The sequence below is a fragment of the Phaethon aethereus genome (genome assembly GCF_964289735.1).
Source record: "Phaethon aethereus genome assembly, chromosome: 37".
Classification (NCBI taxonomy): domain Eukaryota; kingdom Metazoa; phylum Chordata; class Aves; order Phaethontiformes; family Phaethontidae; genus Phaethon; species Phaethon aethereus.
Window position 1 is genome coordinate 158588 of NC_138613.1, and position 23999 is coordinate 182586.

The window sequence follows — 23999 nt, forward strand, 5'->3', positions numbered from 1 at the left end:
CGGAGGGAGCAAGCTCCGGGTCCAACTCCCGGCACCAAAAATCCGTTTAATATAAAGTCCTCTCATCGAGGACGTATCAGATATTAAACTGATAAGAACAGATACTACACTTGATCTTAGCCAAAAGGCCGAGAAGCGATGCCACCGCGCCCCCACACCACGCTCCACACGCCTCCCGCACCGCACTCAACGCACGGACACACCACCATGCTCCGCGCCGCCCTCGCGCTCCGCTCCGCGCTCCGCTCCCCGCACTCGCCCGCGCCGCCCCGACGGCTGCCGCGGCCGCCGAGCCCCGCCGCGCCCCGGGGATCGGCCGTAGCGGCCGCTCCCGGCGGCCCCTTCGACCCCGTGACAACTTATTAGCCTACCCACGCCCCCTCCTCGCTTTCGCCCCGCCCCGCCCTCCTCTCCCAACCCACCTCTGCTTTCTACACCCCGCCCCCGGATCCCAGGCGAGGGCCTCCCCTCGCCCCTTTCTCTCGCAACCTGATTGGTCTGCTCCGCGCCGCAATTTGCATTGGCTCCGCCCCAACCCCCGCGCAAACACACCAGCAGGTTTGCCCGCTCCCGCCGCCGTTTTGCAGAAGACGCGGCGCCAGCCATCTCATTGGCCCGACGACGCCCCGCCCACACGCACGCCCCGCCCACCTCCCCGGGACCCGCCGGGGCACCCGCCCGCCCCCGCTTCACCCCCGGGGCCGGGAGGCCGAAGGGCGGCAGCTCCGGCTCCCGCCGCATGAGCGGGGCTCCAGGCGGAACGGAGCCGGACGGGCCGCGACAGTTCACGTGGAAGGGACCGGACGCTCCCGGGCCGACCCGGCGCTACCGCCCGGTGCGAAGGGCTTCGGCCGAGCGCCGCTGGAACGCCGCCCGGCAGCGCCGCCATCAACCGCGCGTCCGGCTGACCGCGGGCTCGGAGGCCCCGCGTTCTCCCACGCTCGCACTACGGATCGCGCGACGCGTCTCCCCCAGCAAGACCCCACGCAGGACGCGGCTGCAGAACAGACCTTTTACTGCAAAAGCTCCGGCTCTAGAGAACTGGCGGGGGCTCTGCCCGGGCCGGGGGCTGCGGGCCCCGCCGGCCCAGGCGCCGCTGCACGGCGGTGGGCAGGAACCCCCGCACGAAGTGGAAAAAGTCCCGGAAAAGCGGCCCCGGGTGGGCCGGGGAAGGGACCAGGCGCAGCGGCACACGCGCCTCCCGCCGCTCTCCAACACCGGCCCCGCACGCCGCCGCACCGACATCCGCCCAGCAACCCCAGCCGTACCTCTGTCGTTAACACAACCAAGTCCCGCCGCGGGCGGCGGGGGCACCGTGCCCGGAAGCACTGCAATACCGGGACGATGCGCGGAGCGGAGGGAGCAAGCTCCGGGTCCAACTCCCGGCACCAAAAATCCGTTTAATATAAAGTCCTCTCATCGAGGACGTATCAGATATTAAACTGATAAGAACAGATACTACACTTGATCTTAGCCAAAAGGCCGAGAAGCGATGCCACCACCCCCCCACACCACGCTCCACACGCCTCCCGCACCGCACTCAACGCACGGACACACCACCACGCTCCGCGCCGCCCTCGCGCTCCGCTCCGCGCTCCGCTCCCCGCACTCGCCCGCGCCGCCCCGACGGCTGCCGCGGCCGCCGAGCCCCGCCGCGCCCCGGGGATCGGCCGTAGCGGCCGCTCCCGGCGGCCCCTTCGCGCGCAAACCTGCCTTCTTCCCATAACCACGCCCTCAGGCTGCACCAGCCCCGCCCCCGCCAGGTGCTGCACGCGCACGACCCGCACTCCCTTTGCTAGGCGCCACGCCCCTTCCCCGGCGCCGACTTACGCCCCCACCGCCCCGCCCGCTCATTTGCATGCCCCGCCCCGCCGCGGGAAACGCCGCCGCTGCGGGAGCCAGGGAGCATCGCCGGGGGCCGCGGGGCCCGCCGGGAGCGGGTCACGTCAGGGGACCCGGGTGCACTTCGGGCTGGAAGCGACCTGGCAAGGCCACCTCGTCCAGCCCCGGCCGCGAGCAGGGACACCCTCCCCCTTCCCCTGGAGCGCGGTGCCCCGAGCCCGCCCAGCCTGGCCTGGGCCCTTCCCCGGGACGGGGCGGCCCCTGGGAGCCTCACCAGTCCATCGCCCCCCGCAGCCGGAAACCTTTCGTCCTGACGGCGCGTCTACATCTCCCCTCTCCGAGTTTAAAGCCGTTCCCCTGCTCCTGTCGCCACAAAGCCTGTCCCCGTCTTCCTCCTCAGCCCCTGGAAGTGCTGCCAGGCTGCAGCAAGGTCTCCCCGGAGCCTTCCCTTCCCCGGGCTGCAGCTCTCCCAGCCCGTCCCCACAGCAGAGCTGCTCCGGCCCTCGGGACATTGCCGTGGCCTCCTCTGGCGCCGCTCCCACAGCTCCGTGCCTCCCCTGTGCCGCGGGCCCCGGAGCTGGACGTAGCGCTGCAGGGGGGGCTCGCCAGGGCGGAGCAGAGGGGCAGAACCCCCTCCCTCGCCCTGCTGCCCACGCCGCTTCGGGTGCGGCCCAGGACGCCGCTGGCCTTCCGGGCTGCGAGCGCCCAGTGCCGGGTTACGAGCGGCGTTTCACCCGCCAGAACCCCCGGGTCCTTCCCGGCAGGGCTGCTCTCCGTCCCGTCAGCCCCCGGCCTGCGCCGACACCGGGGTTGCCCCGACCCAGGCGCGGGCCCCTGCGCTTGGCCTCGTCCGAGGGCCCGCGCCTGGGGCCGCTGCAGGCCCCTCGGGCTGGCAGCCCGTCCCTGCGGCGTGTCAGCCGCACCGCTCAGCCCGCTGTTCTCTGCGAACGCGCTGCGGCTGCGTCGGTGCCGCTGCCTGCGTCACGGGTGACGACGTTACACAGCCCCGCTCCCCGGCCGGGCCCTGACGGACGCCGCTCGCCACCGATCCCCATCGGGTTCCGATTCGCCCCGCCCCAATCCCCGCCCGCCCCGAGGAGATTTGCACGCGCCGGCCGGGTTTTTGGCTAAGACCCGCTGCCAGCGATCGCATTGGCCGCATGTCGCCCCGCCCACGCCTGCGTCCCGCCCTCCGGCCCGCGACCCTGCGGGGCACGCGCCCGCCCCCGCTTCAGCCCCGGGGGCTGCGCTCGGCGGCGCCGCAGCGAGACGGGGCCGCTGGGCAGGGCCCAGCACGGGGCCGGGAGGGCGGCTGGCGGCCGAGGAGCCGCCGTAGCGGGCGCTGAGGCTGCCGGGCCCGCCGCGCGCGGCTATGGCGGGCACCGGGGCCGGAGGACCAGGCCGCCCGCTGTCGCCCACGCGAGTTCCCCGTCCCAGGGGACGCACCTGCCACAAACGCCCACAGCGCCGCTGTATCTGTCGTTAACCCAGCAAAGAGCCGCCGCGGGCGGCGGGGGCACCGTGCCCGGAAGCACTGCAATACCGGGACGATGCGCGGAGCGGAGGGAGCAAGCTCCGGGTCCAACTCCCGGCACCAAAAATCCGTTTAATATAAAGTCCTCTCATCGAGGACGTATCAGATATTAAACTGATAAGAACAGATACTACACTTGATCTTAGCCAAAAGGCCGAGAAGCGATGCCACCACGCCCCCACACCACGCTCCACACGCCTCCCGCACCGCACTCAACGCACGGACACACCACCACGCTCCGCGCCGCCCTCGCGCTCCGCTCCGCGCTCCGCTCCCCGCACTCGCCCGCGCCGCCCCGACGGCTGCCGCGGCCGCCGAGCCCCGCCGCGCCCCGGGGATCGTCCGTAGCGGCCGCTCCCGGCGGCCCCTTCGACCCTGTCTACATAGTATTAGCATAGCCACGCCTTCACGCAGCGTTCCCACTTTATTTGCGTAACCACGCCCGTCAATCCAACGCGACCGGTCCCCTCGCTGGTCTCGCGGAACCTGCCCCACCCCCTTTTTAGCCTTCGCCCCGCCCACTATGGGGCCACTGCGGGTCCGCGGGGTGGAAGGTGGCGGGGGCACCGGAACGCCTGGGTCCCCAAAGGGGTTTGGGGGGGTGTGCTGGGGGCAGCAGGGAGTCCCACCACAGCCGTTGCTCGTTCCCCTGACCCCTAAGCTCCAACCACTGATGACCTCACCCCATATTCTCCCCAAATCCCTGCTGTCCCCTCTCAGGTCCCGCTGCCCGCCCCAGCACTGCCCCAGCATGTCCAGACACTCTTTAATCTGGGGCCGTGGCCTCAAAGCTGGGACAGATCCTGCTTAGGGACCTGGGAGAGGGGATGCAGAGGGGCTGGGGGCAGCACAAATTATATAATAACCCCATAATATCATTAAGTTACTGCCCGGAAGGTGGTGGCCACCACACAGACACCAATGGCCGCCTGGGCCCTGAGCTGCTGCTGCCAGCACCGGGTTTCGGCTAGGAGCCAGCGGGAGGACAAGAGCAGCTGCCCCATGGATCAGGACCCCCACACACCCCCTCTCTGTGCCTCTGGGGGACCCCTAAGAGCCCCCCCGAGACCCACCAGCCCTCCCCAGGGCCTCACATGAGGAAGATGATGATGTAGAGCATGACATCCTGGCGGGATGCAGCACGGGGACTGCCCAAACAGAGCACACGGAATGGCGGGTGCAGTGCAGGGTGGGTGTCTCCCCATAAACCCCCCGTGAAGCAGCCAGACGTGTCGGCGACACAGGCTTTATTCAGAGGCGATATGGGGTGAAGGGTCCCGGCCCCCCAAGTGTCTTAGAGCTTGCGGTAGGCGCCAACGGTGATGTCGAAGAGGCGGGGGTTGTACAGCTGCCCTCCCTTGTCCAACAGATAGAAGAAGGAGCGTCCCTTCACCTTGAGAGGGATGGCGGCTGGTACCTCAGAGCGGTGAGTGTGGCAGGAGACGTGGCGTAACGGGACGGTGAAGGTGGGTCCCCGGCCCAACCCCAGCGGCCCGTGGGTGCTGATGGTCACCTCCGCGCCCCCACGGAGCAGCGTCACCCGGCGCACAGCGCGGAGGGGGAACAGGCAACCGGCCGCCATGATGAGAGAACCTGCGGGTGGGGGACGGGGGGGGTCAGTGCGGCCACCGGGCCCGTCCCGCTCTCCCTAGGCCCGGTGTGAGCCCGGACCGGACCCTCCCCCGCCCCGGTACCGAGGGTGAGGCAGGAAGCGGTGAAACCGAAGCGCCATTTGTTGTCGCGGGGACGGAGCGGGTCGTCAGGACCGGGCCCGGGCGGAGGACGAAGGGCCGTGAAGGCAAAGTGAGCCAGGTAAGACCAAAAAAGTCCCTGTCCCGCGCAAAAGAAACCGGCCAGGCGGAAGAATCGGTCTCGTTCGTGTCGGAACAGCACCACGTCCCGCGGCACCGCCGCCGCCGCCTCCAGCGCCGCCGCCGCAGCCCGGGTCGCCGCCATGGCGGCCCCGCCACAGCCACTTCCGGTGTCGACCACGCCCCATACCCTCCACTTCCGGTGTCAAGCACCCTGCTCCGGCTCCGCTTCGGGTGCCGACCGCCATCTTTGTGCCGGGCGTGACTTCAACCGCCCCCGCCCCGCCCCGCCCCTTCTTAAAGGCGCAGCGCAGCCCCAACGCGCCAGCGTTGAAACGGTTGGATTTATTTACAAAACGGTGGGGACTAAAACGCCGGGGGAGGGGCGGGGAGAGGAGGGGGCGTGCGCCGCTCACTTGAGAAACGCCACCTCGGGGATCTTGCCTTCCAGCTGCAAGAGAAATTGGGGGGGGGGGGCTCAGCCAGGGACCTGGGGAGCCCCCAGGGTGGGGGACCAGGGCTCAGACCACCCCCCCAGACCCACCTTCAGCTGGGTGAAGACCTGCCCAGCCCGGCCGTAGTCCCAGTCGTTGTCCTGCAGGCACCTGGTGCATGGGAGAGGGTGAGGTAAGGGGTGGGCAAGGGGCAGAGTTGTCTCCCCCGAGCTTGGGGGGGGGGGGGGGCTCCCCCAGCGCAGGGTGGGGAGGGTCCAGGACTCACTTCTGGGACCACTCGAGGTTCATGCCCGACTGCATGGAGAAGGCGGCCAGCATCTCCTGCTGCTCGGCGGAGAGCGTGGGCACGGGGCTGGAGGAGGGGGTGGGCGCCGGCATGAGGAACGCCTTGCGGATCTCCTCGGTGGTGGCGTTACGGACGAAGAGCTCGTCGTTAACGATGCAGAGCCTGGGAGGGGGGGTCAGAGGGTGAGAGCAGGGAGGGGGACACACTACGCTCCAGCTCCCTCCGGGCCGATCTGAGGCACAGGATCGGCTCCCCAGCCCCCCCCAAATACCGCGTTCAGTTTTGGGCCACAAAAAAGACATTTTGGTGCTGCAACGCGTCCAGAGAAGAGCGACAAAGCTGGTGAAGGGGCTGGAGAAAAAGAGAAGGGGCTGAGGGAACCAGGGAGGGAATTGGGGGTCCGGCTCTTGGCTCAAGCGATGGGACGAGAGGAAACGGCGTCAAGTTGTGCCCCGGAGGAGGGGGGGGGGGCGTTTAAATTGGATATTAGGAACAATTTCTTCACTGAAACGGTTGTCAAGCGTTGGAAAAGGCTCCGCAGCGGTGGAATCGTTGTCCCGGGAGGGGACTAACAGACGTGGGGCGGAGGGACGGGGGTGACGGGGGCTGCGTGAACGGTCAGACTCGATGGGAAACCTCTTCCAGCCTCTCACCACCCTCAGCGTGAACGTTTCTTCCTTGAGTCCCGTCTAAACCTCCCCTCTTTTAGTTTAAAACCATTCCCCCTTCTCCTGTCGCTAAAAAGTCCGTCCCCAGCATCTTATGGCACCTTTTGGTGCTTCAAGAGTCTCCCCGGAGGCTTCGCTTCTCCGCGCTGACCAGCCCCAGGCTCCCTCAAGCCTTCCTCACAGGAGAGAGGTGCTCCAGCCCCTTCCTCATCCTCCTAACCCTCAGCCGGACTCCTCTGGGGAGCCCACAAGTGACGCTGGGCAGAGCCGGCGCCTCCGGTTTTCAACCCGCGCCGCGTTCCGCTCATCCCACCCCGGCGCGAACAGCGTCTCCGTGAAGCTCTTAGGCAGAGGGACGCGCGCGTGACGCGCTGAAGCATCCGACGGTAAAACGATATCCGCCGCTTACCCGGTGTTGCCAGCCGGCACCGCGATGAACATCCGGGTGAAGGCGCGTACCGAATCTCGGGATTTGCCGTCCACTGTGGGAGAGAGGAAGAGGAGGTGGCGGGATGCACCAGGAGGAAGGCCCGCGGCGAGGATGAGGAGGGGGTGAAGCTCACCTTCCTTGAAGATCCCGTGGACGGCGAAGCACAGCAGCGTGTTCTGGAAGAGAGGGGAGGGGCTCAGGGTGAGGGAGGGGCGCAGGGTGAGGGGGGGGCGGCCCGGTGCACCGGTGCGGGGTGGGGGGCGAAGGATCCGCTCCCCCGGCTCACCGTCTGCGCGCAGATATCCACCATGAAGGAGTTGACGTCGTGCTGGGTCTTGGGGAGCTCGTTGAGGAAAGCCACCACGTTGAGCCGCGTGTGTTTGAGCAGCTTGAAACGCATGGCTGGGGAGGGAGGAAAAAAAACCCAAAAAACCGCTGAGCCCCATCTTCCCTGCCCCACACCTGGCCCCCCAACTCCCGGGGTGGCTCGGTTGCAGGGTGGGGGGACAAGAATGGGGGGAGTGGAGGGGCTTACTGGGGTCTTTCAGCTTCTTCACGTTTCTGCTGTCCTTGAAATATTCGTTCAGGGTGTTCCTGTGGGGACAAGCGTGGGTCAAGGCTGTGTCGGGGGGTGCGGGAGGGGGTTTGGGGGATGTGGGGGAGGTTTGGAGGTCCTGCCCTTTACCCCACCCCTGTGACCGACAGCGAGGGGACGTACCTGGGGGGATTTTGGGGCCCAAAGGGGATGCTGAGGGAGCAGCAGGCTCCGTCGTGGTAGGCGTCCAGCAGCCCCTGCCTGTCGCTGGAGTCGTAGACGGAGTAATACCTGGGGAGGGGGACACACGAGGGCGAGGGGGGGGTGAGAAGGGGAGGGTGGGGGGCAGCGAGACCCCCGCCCGCCCCGGCGCCGGCACTCACTGCTGTAGGAACCGCAGCACCAGCACCTTCAGGTCATCTGAGCCGAAGTAGCTGCCCTGAAGTCGGGGGGAGGCACAGCGGTTACCCCCCGGGCGACAGATACCCACCCACCCCGGGATGGGGGCACGGGGCCCCCCCCAAATCCTCCCCCCACGTCCCCACCTTGCAGGGAGGCAGCGTCGTGGGGGCCTCCACATCGAAGGCGATGGGTGGAGGGAGCTCGTGGCCGTCCTGGCGGGGAGGAGGCAGAGACCGGGATGGGGGGAGCAAATCTCTCCCACCTCCTGGCATGGCTCAGTGTCCCCCCTAGCCCCCCAGCACGGCTCAGCGTGTCCCCCTCAAGCGCGTCCCCTCCCGCCCCCCAGCGCGGCTCGGCGCGTAGCCCCCCAGCACGGCTCAGCATGTCCCCCCAAGCGTGTCCCCTCCCGCCCCCCAGCGCGGCTCGGCGCGTCCCCCCAACCCCTCCCGCCCCCCGGCGCGTCCCCCCCAGCCCCTCCCGCCCCCCAGCGCGGCTCGGCGTCCCCCCCCCGCATCGCTCACCAGGCGCAGCAGTTTCGGGAAGCGCTCTCTGACGAAGCTGCCGAGAGGGAGCCGAGTCAGTGCGGTGGCCGGGTTGCCCGGCTGGGCCAGGCCTTGCCCCCACGGCAAACACCAGCCCCCTCCCTGGGGACCCCTCCCCACACTGCCCCCACCCCTCGCCCACCCTCCCTGGAGCCGTCGGGTGCGCGGCCACCCCGCAGCTGCCTCTCCGATGCCGCAGCCCCCTTGCTGGGGGCCTGGTGCCATCCATCCCCCCCACCCCGGGGCTGCCCCTGCCCCTGGGGGGGGGTCTCGGGCCGCATCTGACGAGGAACCGGCCGGCTCAGGACTTACCTGGCTCGTACTCACCTGGCTGCGGGTGCCCGGAGGAGAGGGGAAGGGGGAAGAGGAGAAATTCCCACCGGTCGTGGCGCAACCGTTGGCACGACCCGGCCGTTTACAGCTGCGGAGCCCCTGCGTCGGGGAGGGGGCGGGGGTCTCCCCGGTCGAGCGAGCAGCGAGAGGGGGTGAAGCAGGGGTAAGGGGGCAGAGGGGTAGGCAGCCCCGGGCAGAGCCTCTTCTCCTTCGTACCGCTCCCTCCCGGCCCCAAGAGCGTTTCGGGGCTCTGGGGTACGGCCGCATCCGGAGCCGAGACCCCCCCGTCCGCGCCGGGGACCGGCGTCGGCGCGCCCAGGGGGGGCCTGCCCGGAGCGGGCTGAAGGCCTGCGCCAGGCCTGGGTTAGCGAAAGCCTCCCCGCGCCGGCCGCGGCTGGGCGGCGGCGTTTGGCCACTGCACGGCTGTGCCTGTCTTAGGTTGTTCCTCCCGTGAGGAATCTTACCCGTCTCTGGCTAGCCAGCCATCGTCGAGGGCCGAACGCGGGCGCAGGGAGGGGGGGCGGCGGCGTGGGGGGAGGCCGGAGGCAGCGACGCCGTGCCCCGTGCCGTGTCCTGAAGCCCCCGAAAGCCCGTGGAAGGGCGGAACGGTGTCGAAAGCCCCGTCTGCGCGGCAGAGGGGCAGGAGCGGCAGGCAGGGAGCGGGGCGCTCCGGAGAAGAGGCTGCGTACCCCAGGGGAGGAAAAGAGGGGGAAGGAGGGAGCGGGGAGGACGGGGAAGCAGGCGAAAAGCGGGGCTCCGAGCAGCTGAAACAGATCTGCCGTCCTCTGGCGGGCGGGTGATGGCCCGTCCCGGCCTCGCGCCACGACCGGGGGCTGCGTGGGAGCCTGGGGCGGGGGCGCAGGGGCGTCCGGGCACCGGCGAGCAGAAGACACGGGGTGTATGTTTGGGGAGGGGGGCGGCCTCTCTTCGTCCTGCCGTGCTGCCCCCCGCGGAGCAGGGGCGGCCCATGGGCCCCTAGGGCCGCCCCAAGGCTAACACTGACCTGATGTAGGTGGACTGGTCCCGGAAAGCGTCGCAGAGGGGATTTCCATCGAGCCAAAGCTCCTCCAGTTTGAGCCCCTTCACCTTGTCCAGCTCCCGGTCTGATTTCAGCTGTGGAGAGGGACACACACAAGGGGTGAGGGGCCATGGGGGGCACTGGAAAGGGGTGGGGGACACAGCAGGGCGGCACCCACCTCGTTGTGAGAGAGGTCGAGGATCTTGAGGCCAGCGGCTTTCTGTGCCAGCTCGGACAAGTCGTCCAGGTGGTAGAGCTTGTTGCTGCTCAGGTTCAGGGATTGCAGCTGCGGGAACAGGTAAGGGGTTGTGGGGGTCAAATGGGGGCTGTGGGGGTTCAGCTGGTGCCGCCGGAGCATGGAGAGCCACCCCGTCCTCACCTCGGGGATGTTGTCCTCGATGATGCGCAGCACGACCAGCATGCAGCTCCGTTGGTTCAGCACCACGTCGATGCTCTGCGACATCAGATCTGGCGCAGGGGGAAGGTGTGGAAACGAGGGGTGAGGGGCTGCCCACCGCAGCCCCCTCCCGCCGCCGGGGCGACGAGCAGCGCTTACCTGGGTCGACGCGGAGGCTCTTGAGGTCCAACGCCCGCTGCGAACCATCGTATCTCTTGCTCATGCAGAGCTGGGACAAGGCAACGAGGATGAGAGCGGGCAGCTCCTGCCTTTTCCCCTCTGCCCAGAGCCCGCAGCCGCCCGCCCCGCTCACCTTCAGTTGCTCAATCTCCTCCGGTTTCAGCTCGTTCTGCAGGGACTGAGGTGGAGCCGACGAGTTGATAATTATCACCACCTACGAGCGAGCAGAGCAGAGCATGAGGCAGCGCGTGCTGGCAGCGAGCACGGCCCACGCGGCACGGGCAGAAACGGCCGTGCCGTGAGATTCGCTCCTGTGGGGAGAAGCCCCCGGCCCGCCCGTCCCAGCGGTGCCGGAGGAGCCGCAGACCTTGTAGTTGTCCCTGTCGGTGATCTTGCGGGAGACCTGTTTGAGGGCGCTGGCGGTGGTGGCATCTTCCACGTAGAACTGGGCCCGGTTGTGGTCGTAGTGGAACTGAAAAAAGCAAATGTTGGGGTCCGGGGGGCAGCTCCCACAGAGCTGGAGCAGAACCGACCTCCTGGCGGGTGCGCGCTCCCCTGCCCCGACCTCCCCGAAATGGGAAGCGAAACAAAACCCAAGCGCTTGGGCCTTGCTCACCTCAACGGGAGTGAAGGGGACGCTGCAGAGGTTCTGGATGGAGCTCAGCAACCACGACTTGTCGTATTTCTTCCCGTACGGGATCTAAGAGACAATTTACCCGGTGTCAGGGCGCAGGCAGGGCGCAGGCAAGGTGCAGGCAGGGCTGGTAACAGCATATGCTGCATCAGCGCTCGTGGAGGAGCTGCCACAGCCCTGGCCAGACCACACGTGTTGTAGCTGCGCAGGATGCAGCTGCCTTCTGCGTCCGCCCAGGGAAGGAAAGGAAGAGCAGGGAAGGAAAGGAAGAGCAAAATAGACGATTTCAGGCTGAAGTGACCTACAAGGCTCATCAAATCCAACTGCCCGACCACTCCCGGGCTGACCAAACGCCAAAGCCTGTTGTTAAGGGAATTATCCCAACACCTCTCGCACCTCGGCAAGCCTGGGGCATCGCCCGCCTCTCCAGGAAGCCTCTTCCAGTGTCTGGCCACCCCCTCGGTAAACAAATGCTTCCTCGTAGCCAGTGTGAACCTCCCCTGCCGCAGCTCTGAACCCTTCCCAGGTGTCTTGCCCCTGGATCCCAGGAGAAGAGCTCAGCACCTCCCTCTCCACGTCCTCAGGAAGCCCCTCAGCCTCCTTCTCTCCAAACTAGACCACCCCAAAGTCCTCAGCCGCTCCTCACAGGACATCCCTTCCAGCCTTGTCACCAGCTTTGTTTCTCTTTTCTACATTTAAGCACCTTAAACATCCTCTTTAGTATCGCGGGGCCCACAGCGGGACAAGCCCCTCTCTTCACCGGCCGCTTCTCCTGTGTTTGATGCCCCCCAGGGTGCCGTGTACCCTCTCAGCTGCCGACCAGCACCCCCAGATCCCTTCCTGCAGGGCTGCTCCCCAGCTGCTCCTCTCCCAGTTTATCTTTGTGACCAGCGTTACTCTGTCCCGGGTGCGCAATCCAGCATTTCGATTTGTTAAAATTCATCATAGCCCAAAAGAATTGTAAAATCATAATGAATCACAGCAGCATTTAAGCGGAAGAAGACCCTTAAGATCATCGAGTCCAACTGTTCACGCGGCCCAGTCCACACCAAACGCCGTCCCTCTGCCCCACGCCTGTTAAATCTCTCCAGAGATGACTCCACCACCGCTGTGGAGCCTGTTCCAACGCTTGTCAATGATTTCACTGAAGAAATTGCTCCGAATATCCAATTTAACCACCCCCGGGCGCAACCTGAGGCCGTTTCCTCTCGTCCCGTCGCTTGAGATGAAAGTCGGACCCCCAACTCGCTACCAGGCAGCTGTGGAGAACGAGGAGGTCTCCCCTGAGCCCCCTCCATGGTTCCCTCAGCCCCTTCACCAACTTCGTCGCTCTTCTCTGGACGCATTGCAGCACCAAACGTCTTTTTTGTGGCCCAAAACTGAACACAGTATTCAGGGGGGGCTGAGTACACGGGGGAACCGATCCTATGCCTTGTCCCACTGGACACACTAGTCCTGATGCAAGCCAGGAAGCTATCGGCCTTCTTGGCCACCTGAGCACACTGGTCAGATCCGGGATCGTGCCCGGTGCCAGGCCTCGCGGGAGCTGGATCCCTCTGAACACCCCCGGTTCCCTCAGGGACAGGGTGACAACGGCCACGCTCGCCGTCCACTCGCTGCCAACGGTCCCCGGCGACGGTTGATCCCCGTCCCCACGCCATGGGAAAGCGGGTGACAACGGCCGTGATCCCCGTCCCCGCGCCGCCTGCCCCACTCACGGTGATCTTGAACCAGTTCTTCCGCCCGCCATCACGGCTGGTGCCGCTGCTCCGCTCCGGGGTGGGAAGGTCGCGTCTGACTGTGATGTGGATGTTGGCCGTGCGGTTCGGTCGTGGACCATAGGGCAAGCTAGAAACGACGAGGTGAGATTGGGGGGAGCCCTGAACCCCCCCCCGAGCCCCTCCCCACACGCCAGCCCCACTCACTATCGGCTGCGGGGTCCGTCGTGAGCCTCGCTCATAGGGACGTCGCCGTCGTCCTCTTCCAGCCGCGCGCGGAGACCGGGGCCACCGCGGCTACGGGAGCGGTGGTTCATCTCGCTGTACATCTTCCCGCGGAACGGACCGCGGCCCTTCTTCCTGCGGCCCGAGAAACCTCGGCCGCCCACGCGGTCATCGTGCTCTGCCCAGGCAGCACCGCCGTCAGCTACCACACCGGGTCACTCCCCGCCCTGGCCCGGGGGGGGGGTCTATCCCAGCCCAGGAGTCCCCTCTGTGCTGGTTACCAGCTCCATCGCCTTCATCCAGCCCCCATGCCCTCTCCTTGGCCCTCATGCCCTCCTTTGGGCCCCCAAGCCTTCCCTCTGGTCTCCCGTTCCCTCTCCCCGGCCCCCAACCCCTCTCTCAAGTCCCCCATTCCTTCTAGCCGGCCCCCAAGCCTTCCCCTTGGCTCCCACACCCTCTCCCCGGCCCCCGAGCCCCCTCTCCGGTCCCCCATTCCCTCTTCCCGGCCCCAAAGCCTTCTCCCCGGCCCCCAACTCCTCCCTCTGGTCCCCCATTCCCTCTTCCCGGCCCCCGAGCCTTCTCCCTGGCCCCCAACCCCTCTCTCTGGTCCCCCATTCCCTCTTCCCGGCCCCCGAGCCTTCTCCCCGGCCCCCAACCCCTCCCTCCGGGCCTACAAGACCGGGCCCAGCGGCCCCTCCAAGCACCCCGGGCCCCGGTAACTTCCCTCCACTCCCCGAGCCCGGCGATCGCCCCCGGCCCTCTCCTCCCCTTCCCGGCCAGGCCGGGGCCCGCCGGCCCGCCGCCCCGAGCCGCCACTCACCGCTGTACCCCCCCTTGCCCTCCTCCGCCATCGCCGCCGCCCGCTCCCGGCCCCCGCGGCCTATCCGCCGCGCCACGCCCCCCCGCGCGCGTCACTTCCGCCCGGAGGGCACCACCACCTCCCGTGCGCATGCGCGCTCGCCAGCACCCCCACCCCACCCCCGCCGCAAGCATCTGTCCCGCCGAGACCGCCGGTTCGAGTCCCGCCGCGGGAAGAAGAGGCAGCGCTTTGGGGGCGGGGGGTCCCACGGCTTTAATTGGGGTCTGCAGCCCACCCCCCCCCGGGGGTCCCCTAGCTTTAACGGGGTCCCCAGCCCCTCGCCCCAGGGATCCCACGGGTTTAACGGGGGCTGCAGCCCCTCCCCAGTGTCCCACGGTTTTAATAGAGGGCTGCAGCCCCCCTGGGGGGTTCCCACAGCTGATGTGGGGGGGCCCTACAGCTTTACAAAGGTCCAGAGTTCCCCGCCCCGGGGGTCCCATGGCTTTAACGCAGGGCTACAGACCCCCAGAGTCCCACAGCCCCCTTCCCCAGAAGTCCCACATATACAATGGGGTCTGCAGTCCCCCCCACATCGGGGGTCCATGGCCTGTTGGGGAGGCACAGTGGAGGGGAGGGGGGGGTCTGGCAGCATTCCCAGGATTCCTGGCCCACCAGGAGGGTCCACAGCCACCATGACCAGGCGGAGACAGGGACCGGCCTCGGCGTAGGCTTGTGGGACCCACAGGAAGGGGCCCGGCCTGCTGCACCCCCCCCAGCCCCTCGGGGGGGACACAAGGGGGTCCCAAGGGCAGGTTGGGGGCCCAGGCAGGACCCTGCCCCGTCCCCCCCTCAAACCGTCCGTCTCCGAGCCCCGCAGAGCACGGACTGAGTCCGTCTGCCCCGGCTGGGGAGAGGGGACAAGGCTGGGGCGGGTGGGGGGCGGCAGTGGGGGGCGTGGAGGACGCTCAGGCCAGGAAGACGACGAAGACGATGAAGAAGATGATGAGGATGAGGAAGATCTTGACCATCAACCAACGGTTGGAGGTGACCGACTGGAAATACTTCAGGATCTCCCCGTGCGCCGCCTCCACGTTCAGCTGCGTGTCCTCCACGCCGGCGTCGATCCTGCGGGCGGGGAGGGCGACACGGGATGGCGTCAGGGGACGGACGGACACCGAGGGGACGGACGGACGGACGCGGGGGGAATCCGGTACCTCTGGATCGTCTCCTCCTGCTCCTTCACCATGTGTGCCAGCTGCTGGAAAATGGAGCCCAGCTCCACGATGGTGGACTCGATGTTCTGCATCGTGTCTGCTCGACTCTGGATGTAGGAATCCTGCGGGCAGAGAGACGCGGGGGCCATCAGGGCTGTTTCTGTGTCGTCGTCTCCCCAAAAAAATACCCCCAAATCGCTTCGGGGGGGCTCTGTGTGTGCCCCCGTCCCCCACCTGCTCGTCGATCAGCTGTAGCTGCTGACTCGTCCGCGCGTCCATCTCGATGGCCACCGTCCCGGCGCGCTGCTGCTCGTCCTGCAGCACCGCCGAGCTGCCTGCAGGGAGAAGGGGGTCTGAGTGGGGGGCAAAGACCCCCGCCCCTCCCCAGCCCCCTAATCATGACCCCCCACACCCCTCCCCCCCACCAAAATCCCAGCACTCACCCAGGTTACCGGCAGCGAGGGGCAAAGCGGAGACGGGGGCGCGGGAGAAGTGCTCACGGCGGCTCCGCTGCTGCTTCAGGTTCTGGGGAGGGGGGCACGGGGGGGTGGGGGGTCAGGGTGGGCGGGGGCAGGGAGGGGGCGCAGTGGGGTTGGGGGGTGGGCGAGGACTCACCTCCGTCCGCACCTCCAACACCGACTTGAAGTCGTTAGACATGGAAGCCAGTTTGGACTGGGAAGGGAACGAGAGGGGAGGGATCAGGCGCTGCCGAGGGGGGGGTCTGCGTGTGTGGGACCCCCCCCCAGCGCCGCCGGCCCCACCTGCAGCGACACGACGACGGTGTTGGAGTGGGTCTGGACGTGCCGCCCGCTCGGGCCCCCCCGGGCGCGCACCATCTCCTGCAGCTGCGCGATCTGCTTGTTCAGGCTGTTGATGTCCTATGGGGGGCATGGGGGGCGTGAGGGGGGGTCAGGAACACCCCCTAATGCCCCCCCCCCGCCTCCAGGGCTCCTACCTGCTTGATGATGTAGGTCAGCTCCTCGATCTCCACCGCCTTGTCGTCGAAGAGGGACTTTCGCTTGGCCACTGCCAGCGCCGGAGGGGGGACACAGCGTGGGGCGGGGGGGGGGTGTGCTGCCATCAGGGCACCCCCCCGCCCCCTCCCCGGCCCCCTCCTTGTGCCCCTAACCCCCCCCCCCAAAGGACCCCGCACCCCGAAACTCACGGATCGTCAGCTTCTCCAGCTTGGCGAAGGTGTTGCTGAGGTCCTTCCCGATGCGCCTGCCATTTGGGGGGGGGCCCGTCAGAGCTGGGGTGCCCCCAGCAGCCACCCCCATCCCCTGGGGACCCCGACACCCCCTGCTCCGATCCCCAGGACCCCCCCTCACTTGGCCATGAGGCTGAACTCGCTGCGCTGCCGCCCCACGCCCGGGGCCGTTCTGCCGGGCTGCGCCCTGTCCTGCAGTGGGGAGAAGCGGGGCGATGGCGGGGGGGTTGAGACCGGGGTTGGGGGGCAGAGGGGACCCCCCCCATCCCCCAAAACACCCCCCAAAACACCCACCTGCCGACCCTGCAGGGATTTGCAGGCGGAGAGAAACTCCTGGGTCCGGTCGCGACACGACATGGCGTCCGGGGCGGGGGGGGGGCGTCCGGGGGCGGCGTCGGGGGCGGGGGGGGCACGGCCTGTGTCCGGGGGGGCCCCACGTAAACGCCCGGTTCCCGCTGCTTAGAGCCGTGCCGGCGCCGCGCGTTCATCGGGGCTCATCACCTGCGGCTACGGTGACCGGGGGGGGTCAGCACCGGCCGGGGGACCCCCCCCTCTCCGCGGCACCGGAACCTCCCCCCCACCGGCACCGGGGCTCCCCCGCGGCACGGGGATCCCCCCACCGGCACCGGGGACCCCTGCGCGGCCACCGGGAACCCTCCCCGCTCCCAGACCACTCCGCTCCCCCGGGGGACGCCAGCGCCCGTGGCGGCGGCGGGGGGGGGGGGGGGGGGGGCGGGGAAGAATCCCGTAGGGGCGGGGCCACTCGCACGCTGCCAGCTCAGCCCCGCCCCCCGCGCGCGCTCACCGGGACTCGGGTCTGACCGGGCGCCACTGCCGGGATCCACCGGCCGCGCTGACGTCACTGCCACGTCTTTCCTCCCTGCGCGCGTCATGTGACTGTTAGTTCTCCGGAAGTCCTACGCTATGGGCCGGCAGCACGGCGATGCGCCGGAAGTGCCCGTCAGTCCTCCAGGAGGCCTACTCTATGACCCGGCAGTCCTCCGGGAGACAGGGAGTTGCACCAGTGGGGGCCCCGCCCCTAGCGACAGGCCCCGCCCTTGGTCTCCAAGCCCGGCAGAAGGGAGCGGCTCTCCCGTAGCGACGGGTTCCGCCCCTGGCAACTGGCCCCTCCCCTAGAAACAGCTACCCGCCCTAGCAACCGGGCCACGACCTTGGAAACCGCCATCGCCCTTATCAACCAGCCCCCCTCCACTGCCGGCGACCTCACCGTGACGCCATCAGATAACTTCACAGCCCTCCTCCCCAAGCCAAGACCCCACCGCAAGCCCTCCCGTTCCCCCGCTGGAGGGACCCAGGCGTCCGGGAAGACAGAGGCGGAGCCGGGCGCGGCGTCAGCGGCTTTTATTGGGGTGGGGGAGCGGTCGGAAGGGTCCCATCGGCGGCGGGGGGCGATGTGGGAGGGGTCCCGGTGCAGCACCCCCGGTGGTCCCGGTGCTGAGTGGTCCCGGCGGTGCGTGGTCCCAGCGGGATAGGGTGGGCGGGCGGGGGGTTCACTCCCGCTTCTTGTACTCCTCGAGGTGGGCGAGCACCCAGGCGGCGGGGCCCAGGCAGGCGACGAACATTGCGAGGAAGCCCACGACGCTCTCCTGCGGGCACAGCGCCGTCAGCCCTGGGCCCACCCCCAAGGTCACCCGCCGCCCCGGTTCCCCCCACCCCCGAGCCGCCCCCGCGCTCACCCCGGGCCCCAGCGGCTGCTCCGGCGGCCCTGAGATGATGCCGCGTTGGGCCGGGCCAGGCCGGGCCGCGGAGCGCAGAAGAGAGCGGGCTAGCCGGACGGCGAGCGGCATGGCGGCTACGGAAGCGGAAGTAACGGCACTCGTCACTTCCGGGGAGGTAGGCGTGGATGCGTGCTCCCCTGCCTACATGCAACGCCCCGGTACTCCGGCCCCGCCCCCTCCGCTCAAGCTCCACCCCCGCACTCGGTCCCAGCCCCACGGCAACCCCGCCCCCTGCGCTCAGTCCCCACCTATCACACACCAGCTCCGATCACGACCCCGCCCCTCACTCAACACTGCCTTTGCCCCCGTGCTCAGGCCCCGCCCCTGAAACGCAGCCCCGCCCCCTGTGCACGGGGTCAAGACACGGCCCCAGCACAGGCTAGGCGCTGCGGTCCTCCAGCGCGCCAGGGGGCGCTCTTCCCCAGGGCAGCAAGTGGGCGGGACCCTGGCATCCTGCCCCTCCCCCACCGCCAAGCCAAATTATTTTTATCATTATTTATTTGTTTAACATACAAACAAAAACCGCCGGGAAAAAAAGACAAATAAAAGGGAGGGTAGGGGAAGGGGCCTCGACTCCCGCGAGGCACCAGAAACAAGCAGAACAGGCAAAAACCCCCTTCCAGCCCCAAAATGAAGGCCTGCCCCTCCCCCCCCAAAGGAGGGGGATGGGCTGGGGGGTGGGGGAGGGATCCCCTCACCCATTGGGTGACAGGAGAGGGGCTGGGGGGTGTGTGGGGGTGGGGTGTGTGTTCCAACCAGGCTGGGTCCCCCTCCCCCCATCGCTGTGTTGGTTTTGGGGTAAAACCCACCAGATTTGGTTAAGGGGTGGGGGAAGGGCTCAGTGACAGCAGCCCCCGCAGTGGCCCCCCCCGGGGTGGGGGTGGCTCTCCCCGAACTTGGTGCGTCGGCTGAGGATCTCATAGGAAGAATCGTCCCCGCAGCAGCCCGAGACGCTGGGGGAGGCGGCGTCCACCTCGAACCTGGGGGGAGGGGGGCGATGACATCACCCCGACCCTCCCCCACGTCACCCCAACCCCCCCATGTCACCCCGACCCCCCCCCATGTCACCCTCCCTGGCTGGCGTGGGGGGGCAGGGAGGGAGGGGAGGGGGATGGGGGGGAAAACCCCTCAGAAAAGAGGGGAAAAGATCCTAAAAACATCCAAAAAATGGGTTAAAACACCTGGGAAAGGGGCAAAATAGAACTAATGCAGCAGACTGGGTTAAAGCGCCCCAAAAAGAGGGGTTAAAGTAAAAAAAAGTGCCCCCAAAACCCCCAGGGTTAAATCACACACACATGCAAAAGCATTAAAATGCCCCCCAAAATGGCAATAAACCGCCAAAATAAACAAAAAAGCAGGGCTAAAATGGAAAATTTAAATAAAAGGCATGAAAACGCCCCCCCAAAAAAGCAATAAAATGCTCAAAAATCAGTGTTACAAGTCCGTCCCGCCCCCCCCAAACAGGTTATAAACACTAAAAAAAAAGGGTTAAGACACCCAAAAACCCACATGGATAAACCACCAAAACCCCGGGTTAAAGTGCCTAAAAAACGCAAATAAACAGATTAAAAAAAACAGCAAAGGGGGAAAAAATCACCTTAAAAATAGCTGGAAAAGAGGCAAAAAACCACACACCCAGAAAAGCAGGGGATGGACTCGGAAAACAGGTTAAAAAACACCCGGAAAAAGTGTTTAAAAAAAACCAAACACAAACGGAAAATGGGCTAAAAAAAAAAATCCCATGGAAAATGAGGTAAAACCATCTGGAAAAGGGCAGAAAGCCCCAGAAAAGGGGCAAAATCACCCAGAAAAGGGGTAAAACACACCTGGGGATCAGCTGGGAAAGGGGTAAAAAAAAAAAATCCCAGAAAACGCCGGGAAAAGGGGCAAAAACCCCAGAAAAGGGAGGTAAAAACACACAGAAAAGGGGCTTCAAAAATCACCTGGGAAAGAGGGTAAAAAACCCTGGAAAACACCTGGAAAAGGGGGGAAAACCCCTTCAAAATGGGTTAAACCCCTCAGAAAAGGGGAAAAAACCCTCAGAAAATGGATAGAAACCCAGGAAAGGAGCTAAATCCTTCAGAAAACGGGCTAAAAACCCCAAGAAAAGGGATAGAACCCCTTAGAAAATGGGCAAAAACAAGAAAAGGAGCCAATTCCTTCAGAAAATAGGCTAAAACCCCAGAAAAGGAGCTAAATCCTTCAGATAATGGACTAGAAGGCCAGAAAAGGAGCAAAAACAGAGAAAAGGAGGTAAATCCTTCAGAAAATGGGCTAAAAACCCCCAGGAAAAGGGGCAAAAAAACCTCAGAAAACAGGCTGAAGCCCAGAAAAAGTGCTAAACCCTTCAGAAAAGGGGCTAAAAACCCGCAGAAGACGGGCAAAACCTTTCAAAATGGGTAAAAGCCCAGAAAAGGGGATAAAAAGCTCTCAGAAAAATGGATAAACACGCAGAAGAGGGGCTAAACCCTTCAGAAAACGGGCTAAAAACCCCCAGAAAAGGGGATAAAAACCCAGAAAAGGAGCTAAACCCTTCAGAAAACGGGCTAAAAACCCCCGGCAAAGGGGCAAAAAGCCCTCGGAAAATGGGTTCAAACCCCCCGGAAAAGGGGCTTTCCCCCGGGAGCTGGCGCCGAGGGGGGGGACCCGAGCACCCACCTCTCTCGGCTGCCCCTGCCCCGCCTGCCCGCGTCGCCCGGCCCCGGCACGTTGCCAGCGCACTGAAAAGACAGTCGTGCGAACAACGTGTTACAGACGGACGGACGGACAAACTCCCCCCCTCCCACCACCCCCCCACCTTCCTCCTCCCCACCCCCGGGCTGGAAAACGGGGTAAAACCAAGCAAATTTTGGGTTGTTTGTTGGGGTTTTTTTTTTTACGCTTACTGGAGCGCTTCTCGGAAGAACTGGTAGGCGCCGTGGTTGTGTTTAAAGACCGTCAGCATCACCTTCTTCATCTGCGTGCTGCGGGGTGCGGGGAGGGAGAGATACGGGGAGAGGGGGGGGCTCAGCCAGGGGTGGGCGGCCCCAAAATCGCCTGTTTTTACCCCAAGAACGAACGTCAGTTGTTACCTGTTAGCCACCAGCTGGAGGATCTGTAAGAGGAACTTGCCCAGCCCTCGCCGTCGCACCCTGCTCTCCAGCTGCACCTCGTAGCTGCGAGGATAAACCAAAACCATCCCCCCCGCCCCGCGGTGTTATAAAGTGGGGGGAGACCCTTTTTCGGGGTTTTTTTACCCCATTTTTGAGGGTACTCACCAGTAGAGAACCTCGTCGCCGCACTCGACGTCGAAACGGAAGTGGGAGAAGGCGACGGGGCCGGCGCCGGGCTCGCGGGCGATGAGGTACCAGGCCCGGTCGTCCCGCAGTTCCTCCCGCTTCTCCCGCTCCTTCCAGCCCCACTCGCTCTGCTCGTACCTGCCCGTTTGGGGTGAAAAACAAGGATTTGGGGGGCAAAACGCACCAATAATTGGCGGGGGCAATCCCTACAGTGATTTGCAGGGCAAAAAAAAAAAAACCTCGCCAAACTTCAGCAACTTCGGGGGCTAAAATCCTCGAAGCCCAATGATTTGGGGGGGGGGGCACACCACAACAATTCTGGGGGCAAAAAAGCCAAAACACCAAAAATTTTTTTGGTCAACAACCCCTGCAATGATTTTAGAGGGGAAAAAAAAAAATAATCATGATTTTGAGGAGAAAAAAAACCCCAACAATTCGGGGGCATCCCAATCACCACCACCATTTTGGGGGCAAAAAACCCACCCAGCGATTTTTGGGGAAAAAATAAAAGAATTATTTCGTGGGACCCCCCCCCAACGATTTTGGGGAAAAAAAAAAATTTGGGCGCAGAACCCTGCTGCCCCGATTTTGGCAGCGAACCCAATCCCAACCATTTTGGGGGGCAAAAAAACCCAAACAACCCACCCAAACAACCCACCCAACAATTTTGGGGCCCTAGAATTTTCCCCCAACCATTTTGGGGGCAGAACCCAAAACCTCAACGATTTCGGGGAGCCAAAAAGAAAAACCCACCCCAATGATTATGGGGCACCAAAAAACACCTCCCCCAACAATTCGGGGAGTAAAAACCCTCAACAACCTCAGGGCAAAAAACACAAGAATGTTGGTGGAGCAAAAAACTCCCACAATTTTGGGGAAAAATAATCCGCAACGATTCCAGGGCACAAAAAACCCCCACGATTTCGTGGGAGCAAAACCAACCCCAACGATTTCGGGGTCATGGCAGGCGAGCGTTTCGCCGCGGAGCCTGGCGAGAGGCCGGCGCACCCCCCGCGGCACCGGGAATCTCGGCGTTACGGTTGTGCCGCCCGCGCCGCGGCCGTGGGGCGCGACTCACAGCGTCTGCATGTTGGCCTTGGTCAGCTCGAAGGCCCACTCGAGGGTGGGGGGCTCCAGCCCGGAGACGCGTTTGCACTCGATGGCGACGTTCAAACTGCGGAAGATGCCGGGAGGGAAACGGCGTCGGCACCGGGGATACGCCGGCGGCGCCGGGAACGGCCTCGGTGACACCGCGACGGGCAACACTCACCCGTTCCGGTCGTATTTCTTGAAAACCGGGAACGCTTCGAGTGGATCTTCGAGCTGGAAGAAACCAAACAGCAACCCCAAAAAACAAGGAGGGAGGGTTTGCTCCCACCCGCCTAGGCCCAGCTCTGCAGCAGGGGTGGGTTTTTCACCAATTCTGTGGTTTTTACCCCAGTTTTCACCACACCAGAGAGGTGGCACACTCACTTTGTTGGCGGCTTCCACTTTGGCACAGACGGCGTCCATGGCCGCTCGCTCCTCCAGGCGCTTTTGCTTCTTCTCCTTGGCTTTGCTCGACTTCCTCTGCAGCAAAAAAAAGCTAATTTTCACTAAATCATGGCTATTTTAACAAATAACAAAGCTCTGCCCACCAACAGCGGGTCAGTTTTGCCCGGAAATTAGTAAGAATTAAAGCCCACGGAGGAAAAAAGAATAAGCAAGTTGCAGGTGAGGAGTGGGGTTTGCCACAAAATCCTGGCAAAAAAAGTGCTTTTGGGGTAAAAAAAAAGAGTGTTTTGAGGAGCGCACGGGGGTGGCTGAACCCTCCCGATCTCCATGGGAGCGGGAAAGCTTTGCTGCATCCTGGTCCCCATGGTTGTTACTGCCACGGTAGTTAAAATTTAGTGGGGTTTTGCCCTTAAATCTTTGGTGTTTCAATGAAGCTGGCACTCATTAGACAGGCTGGGACGGTTGTACCCAAACATGGGCGATTTTACCCCAAAATGAGGGAGAGGAGCCTCACAATCCCACCAGGATCCCTCCAAATCCCTGGCAAACCCTGAAGACCCGCAGGGTATCAAAGTGGATCTGGGGATCCCCAAGCTTCGCCTCCAGCAAAACTAAGTTCAAAACACCCACAAAATCAGTATTTCACAGGAAAAAGGCTGATGAGTGTGGTTTAGGGAGAACGACAGGGCAAGCCTCCCTCCACAAAAATATACCTGTCAGCGTTTTTGGGGGAATTTAAGGGGTTTTTGGGGTCGGAATGGTGTTTTTTTTTCCCTACCACCTGCTGCTGGCTGGGATGCAGATCCTAAAAGATCCGGTTTTGGCTCATTTTAGGGAGAAAACCTGTGTGTTTCCCAGCAGTTGGGGTCTGTGGTTAGAGTGAAGGTGGAGTGAGGTCTCTGGGGTCTCCCAGTGTCCCCACACCCCCATCAGGGACCTCCAAAACCCTTGGGGGCTCTGAATGCACCCTATTGTACCCCAAACACCTGCCCTCCCTCCCCTGCCCCCCCAACCTCCATCTCTCCCCACAGTCCCCCAAAAACCCAAACACCCACGTCAGAGACCCCCCCATCCCCCTCAACAGACCCAAATCCGCTCTCAAACTCCCTCAGAGTCCCCCCCGCCCCCGACACACCGAAGCCCCTCAGGGAGCCCCAAATCCCCTAGAAAGGCCCCAGATCTCCTCGGGGAGCCTCAAATCCCCTTAGAGGGTTCCACATTTCCTCATGGGAGCTTCAAGTTCCCATAAAAGGTCCCA

The 23999-nt window shown here is 64.8% G+C and overlaps 4 protein-coding genes across 4 annotated transcripts; all 4 read right to left on the reverse strand.

Annotated features, from left to right (window-relative positions):
• Window positions 1–4670: 4670 nt before the first annotated feature.
• TMEM223 (transmembrane protein 223) lies at window positions 4671–5332 on the reverse strand (the record flags this gene model as incomplete). The annotated part of the gene is made up of 2 exons (XM_082012404.1): window positions 4671–4969; window positions 5071–5332. The coding sequence occupies 2 exons, from the start codon at window positions 5330–5332 to the stop codon at window positions 4671–4673; spliced, it is 561 nt and encodes a 186-aa protein (XP_081868530.1).
• Window positions 5333–5525: 193 nt separating this feature from the next.
• NXF1 (nuclear RNA export factor 1) lies at window positions 5526–13861 on the reverse strand (the record flags this gene model as incomplete). Its single annotated transcript, XM_082012398.1, has 21 exons — window positions 5526–5638; window positions 5732–5792; window positions 5908–6090; window positions 7006–7078; window positions 7160–7202; window positions 7313–7428; window positions 7562–7620; window positions 7745–7852; window positions 7945–8000; window positions 8107–8175; window positions 8485–8521; window positions 9842–9951; window positions 10035–10142; window positions 10236–10324; window positions 10413–10482; window positions 10567–10647; window positions 10801–10905; window positions 11050–11133; window positions 12786–12915; window positions 12993–13188; window positions 13831–13861. The coding sequence occupies 21 exons, from the start codon at window positions 13859–13861 to the stop codon at window positions 5600–5602; spliced, it is 1848 nt and encodes a 615-aa protein (XP_081868524.1). The 3' UTR covers window positions 5526–5599.
• Window positions 13862–14774: 913 nt separating this feature from the next.
• Window positions 14775–16602, reverse strand: STX5 (syntaxin 5; the record flags this gene model as incomplete). Its single annotated transcript, XM_082012402.1, has 10 exons — window positions 16525–16602; window positions 16352–16422; window positions 16189–16244; window positions 15979–16049; window positions 15785–15901; window positions 15639–15695; window positions 15463–15548; window positions 15258–15354; window positions 15024–15145; window positions 14775–14934 (listed from the first exon to the last, which is right to left on the reverse strand). The coding sequence occupies exons 1-10, from the start codon at window positions 16585–16587 to the stop codon at window positions 14775–14777; spliced, it is 900 nt and encodes a 299-aa protein (XP_081868528.1). The 5' UTR covers window positions 16588–16602.
• A 2205-nt stretch (window positions 16603–18807) lies between these two features.
• On the reverse strand, window positions 18808–22816 carry NAA40 (N-alpha-acetyltransferase 40, NatD catalytic subunit; the record flags this gene model as incomplete). Its single annotated transcript, XM_082012409.1, has 7 exons — window positions 22721–22816; window positions 22518–22570; window positions 22326–22421; window positions 21227–21385; window positions 21041–21124; window positions 20855–20932; window positions 18808–18949 (listed from the first exon to the last, which is right to left on the reverse strand). Exons 1-7 carry the CDS (start codon window positions 22757–22759, stop codon window positions 18808–18810), a joined length of 651 nt encoding a protein of 216 aa, XP_081868535.1. The 5' UTR covers window positions 22760–22816.
• Window positions 22817–23999: the final 1183 nt, after the last annotated feature.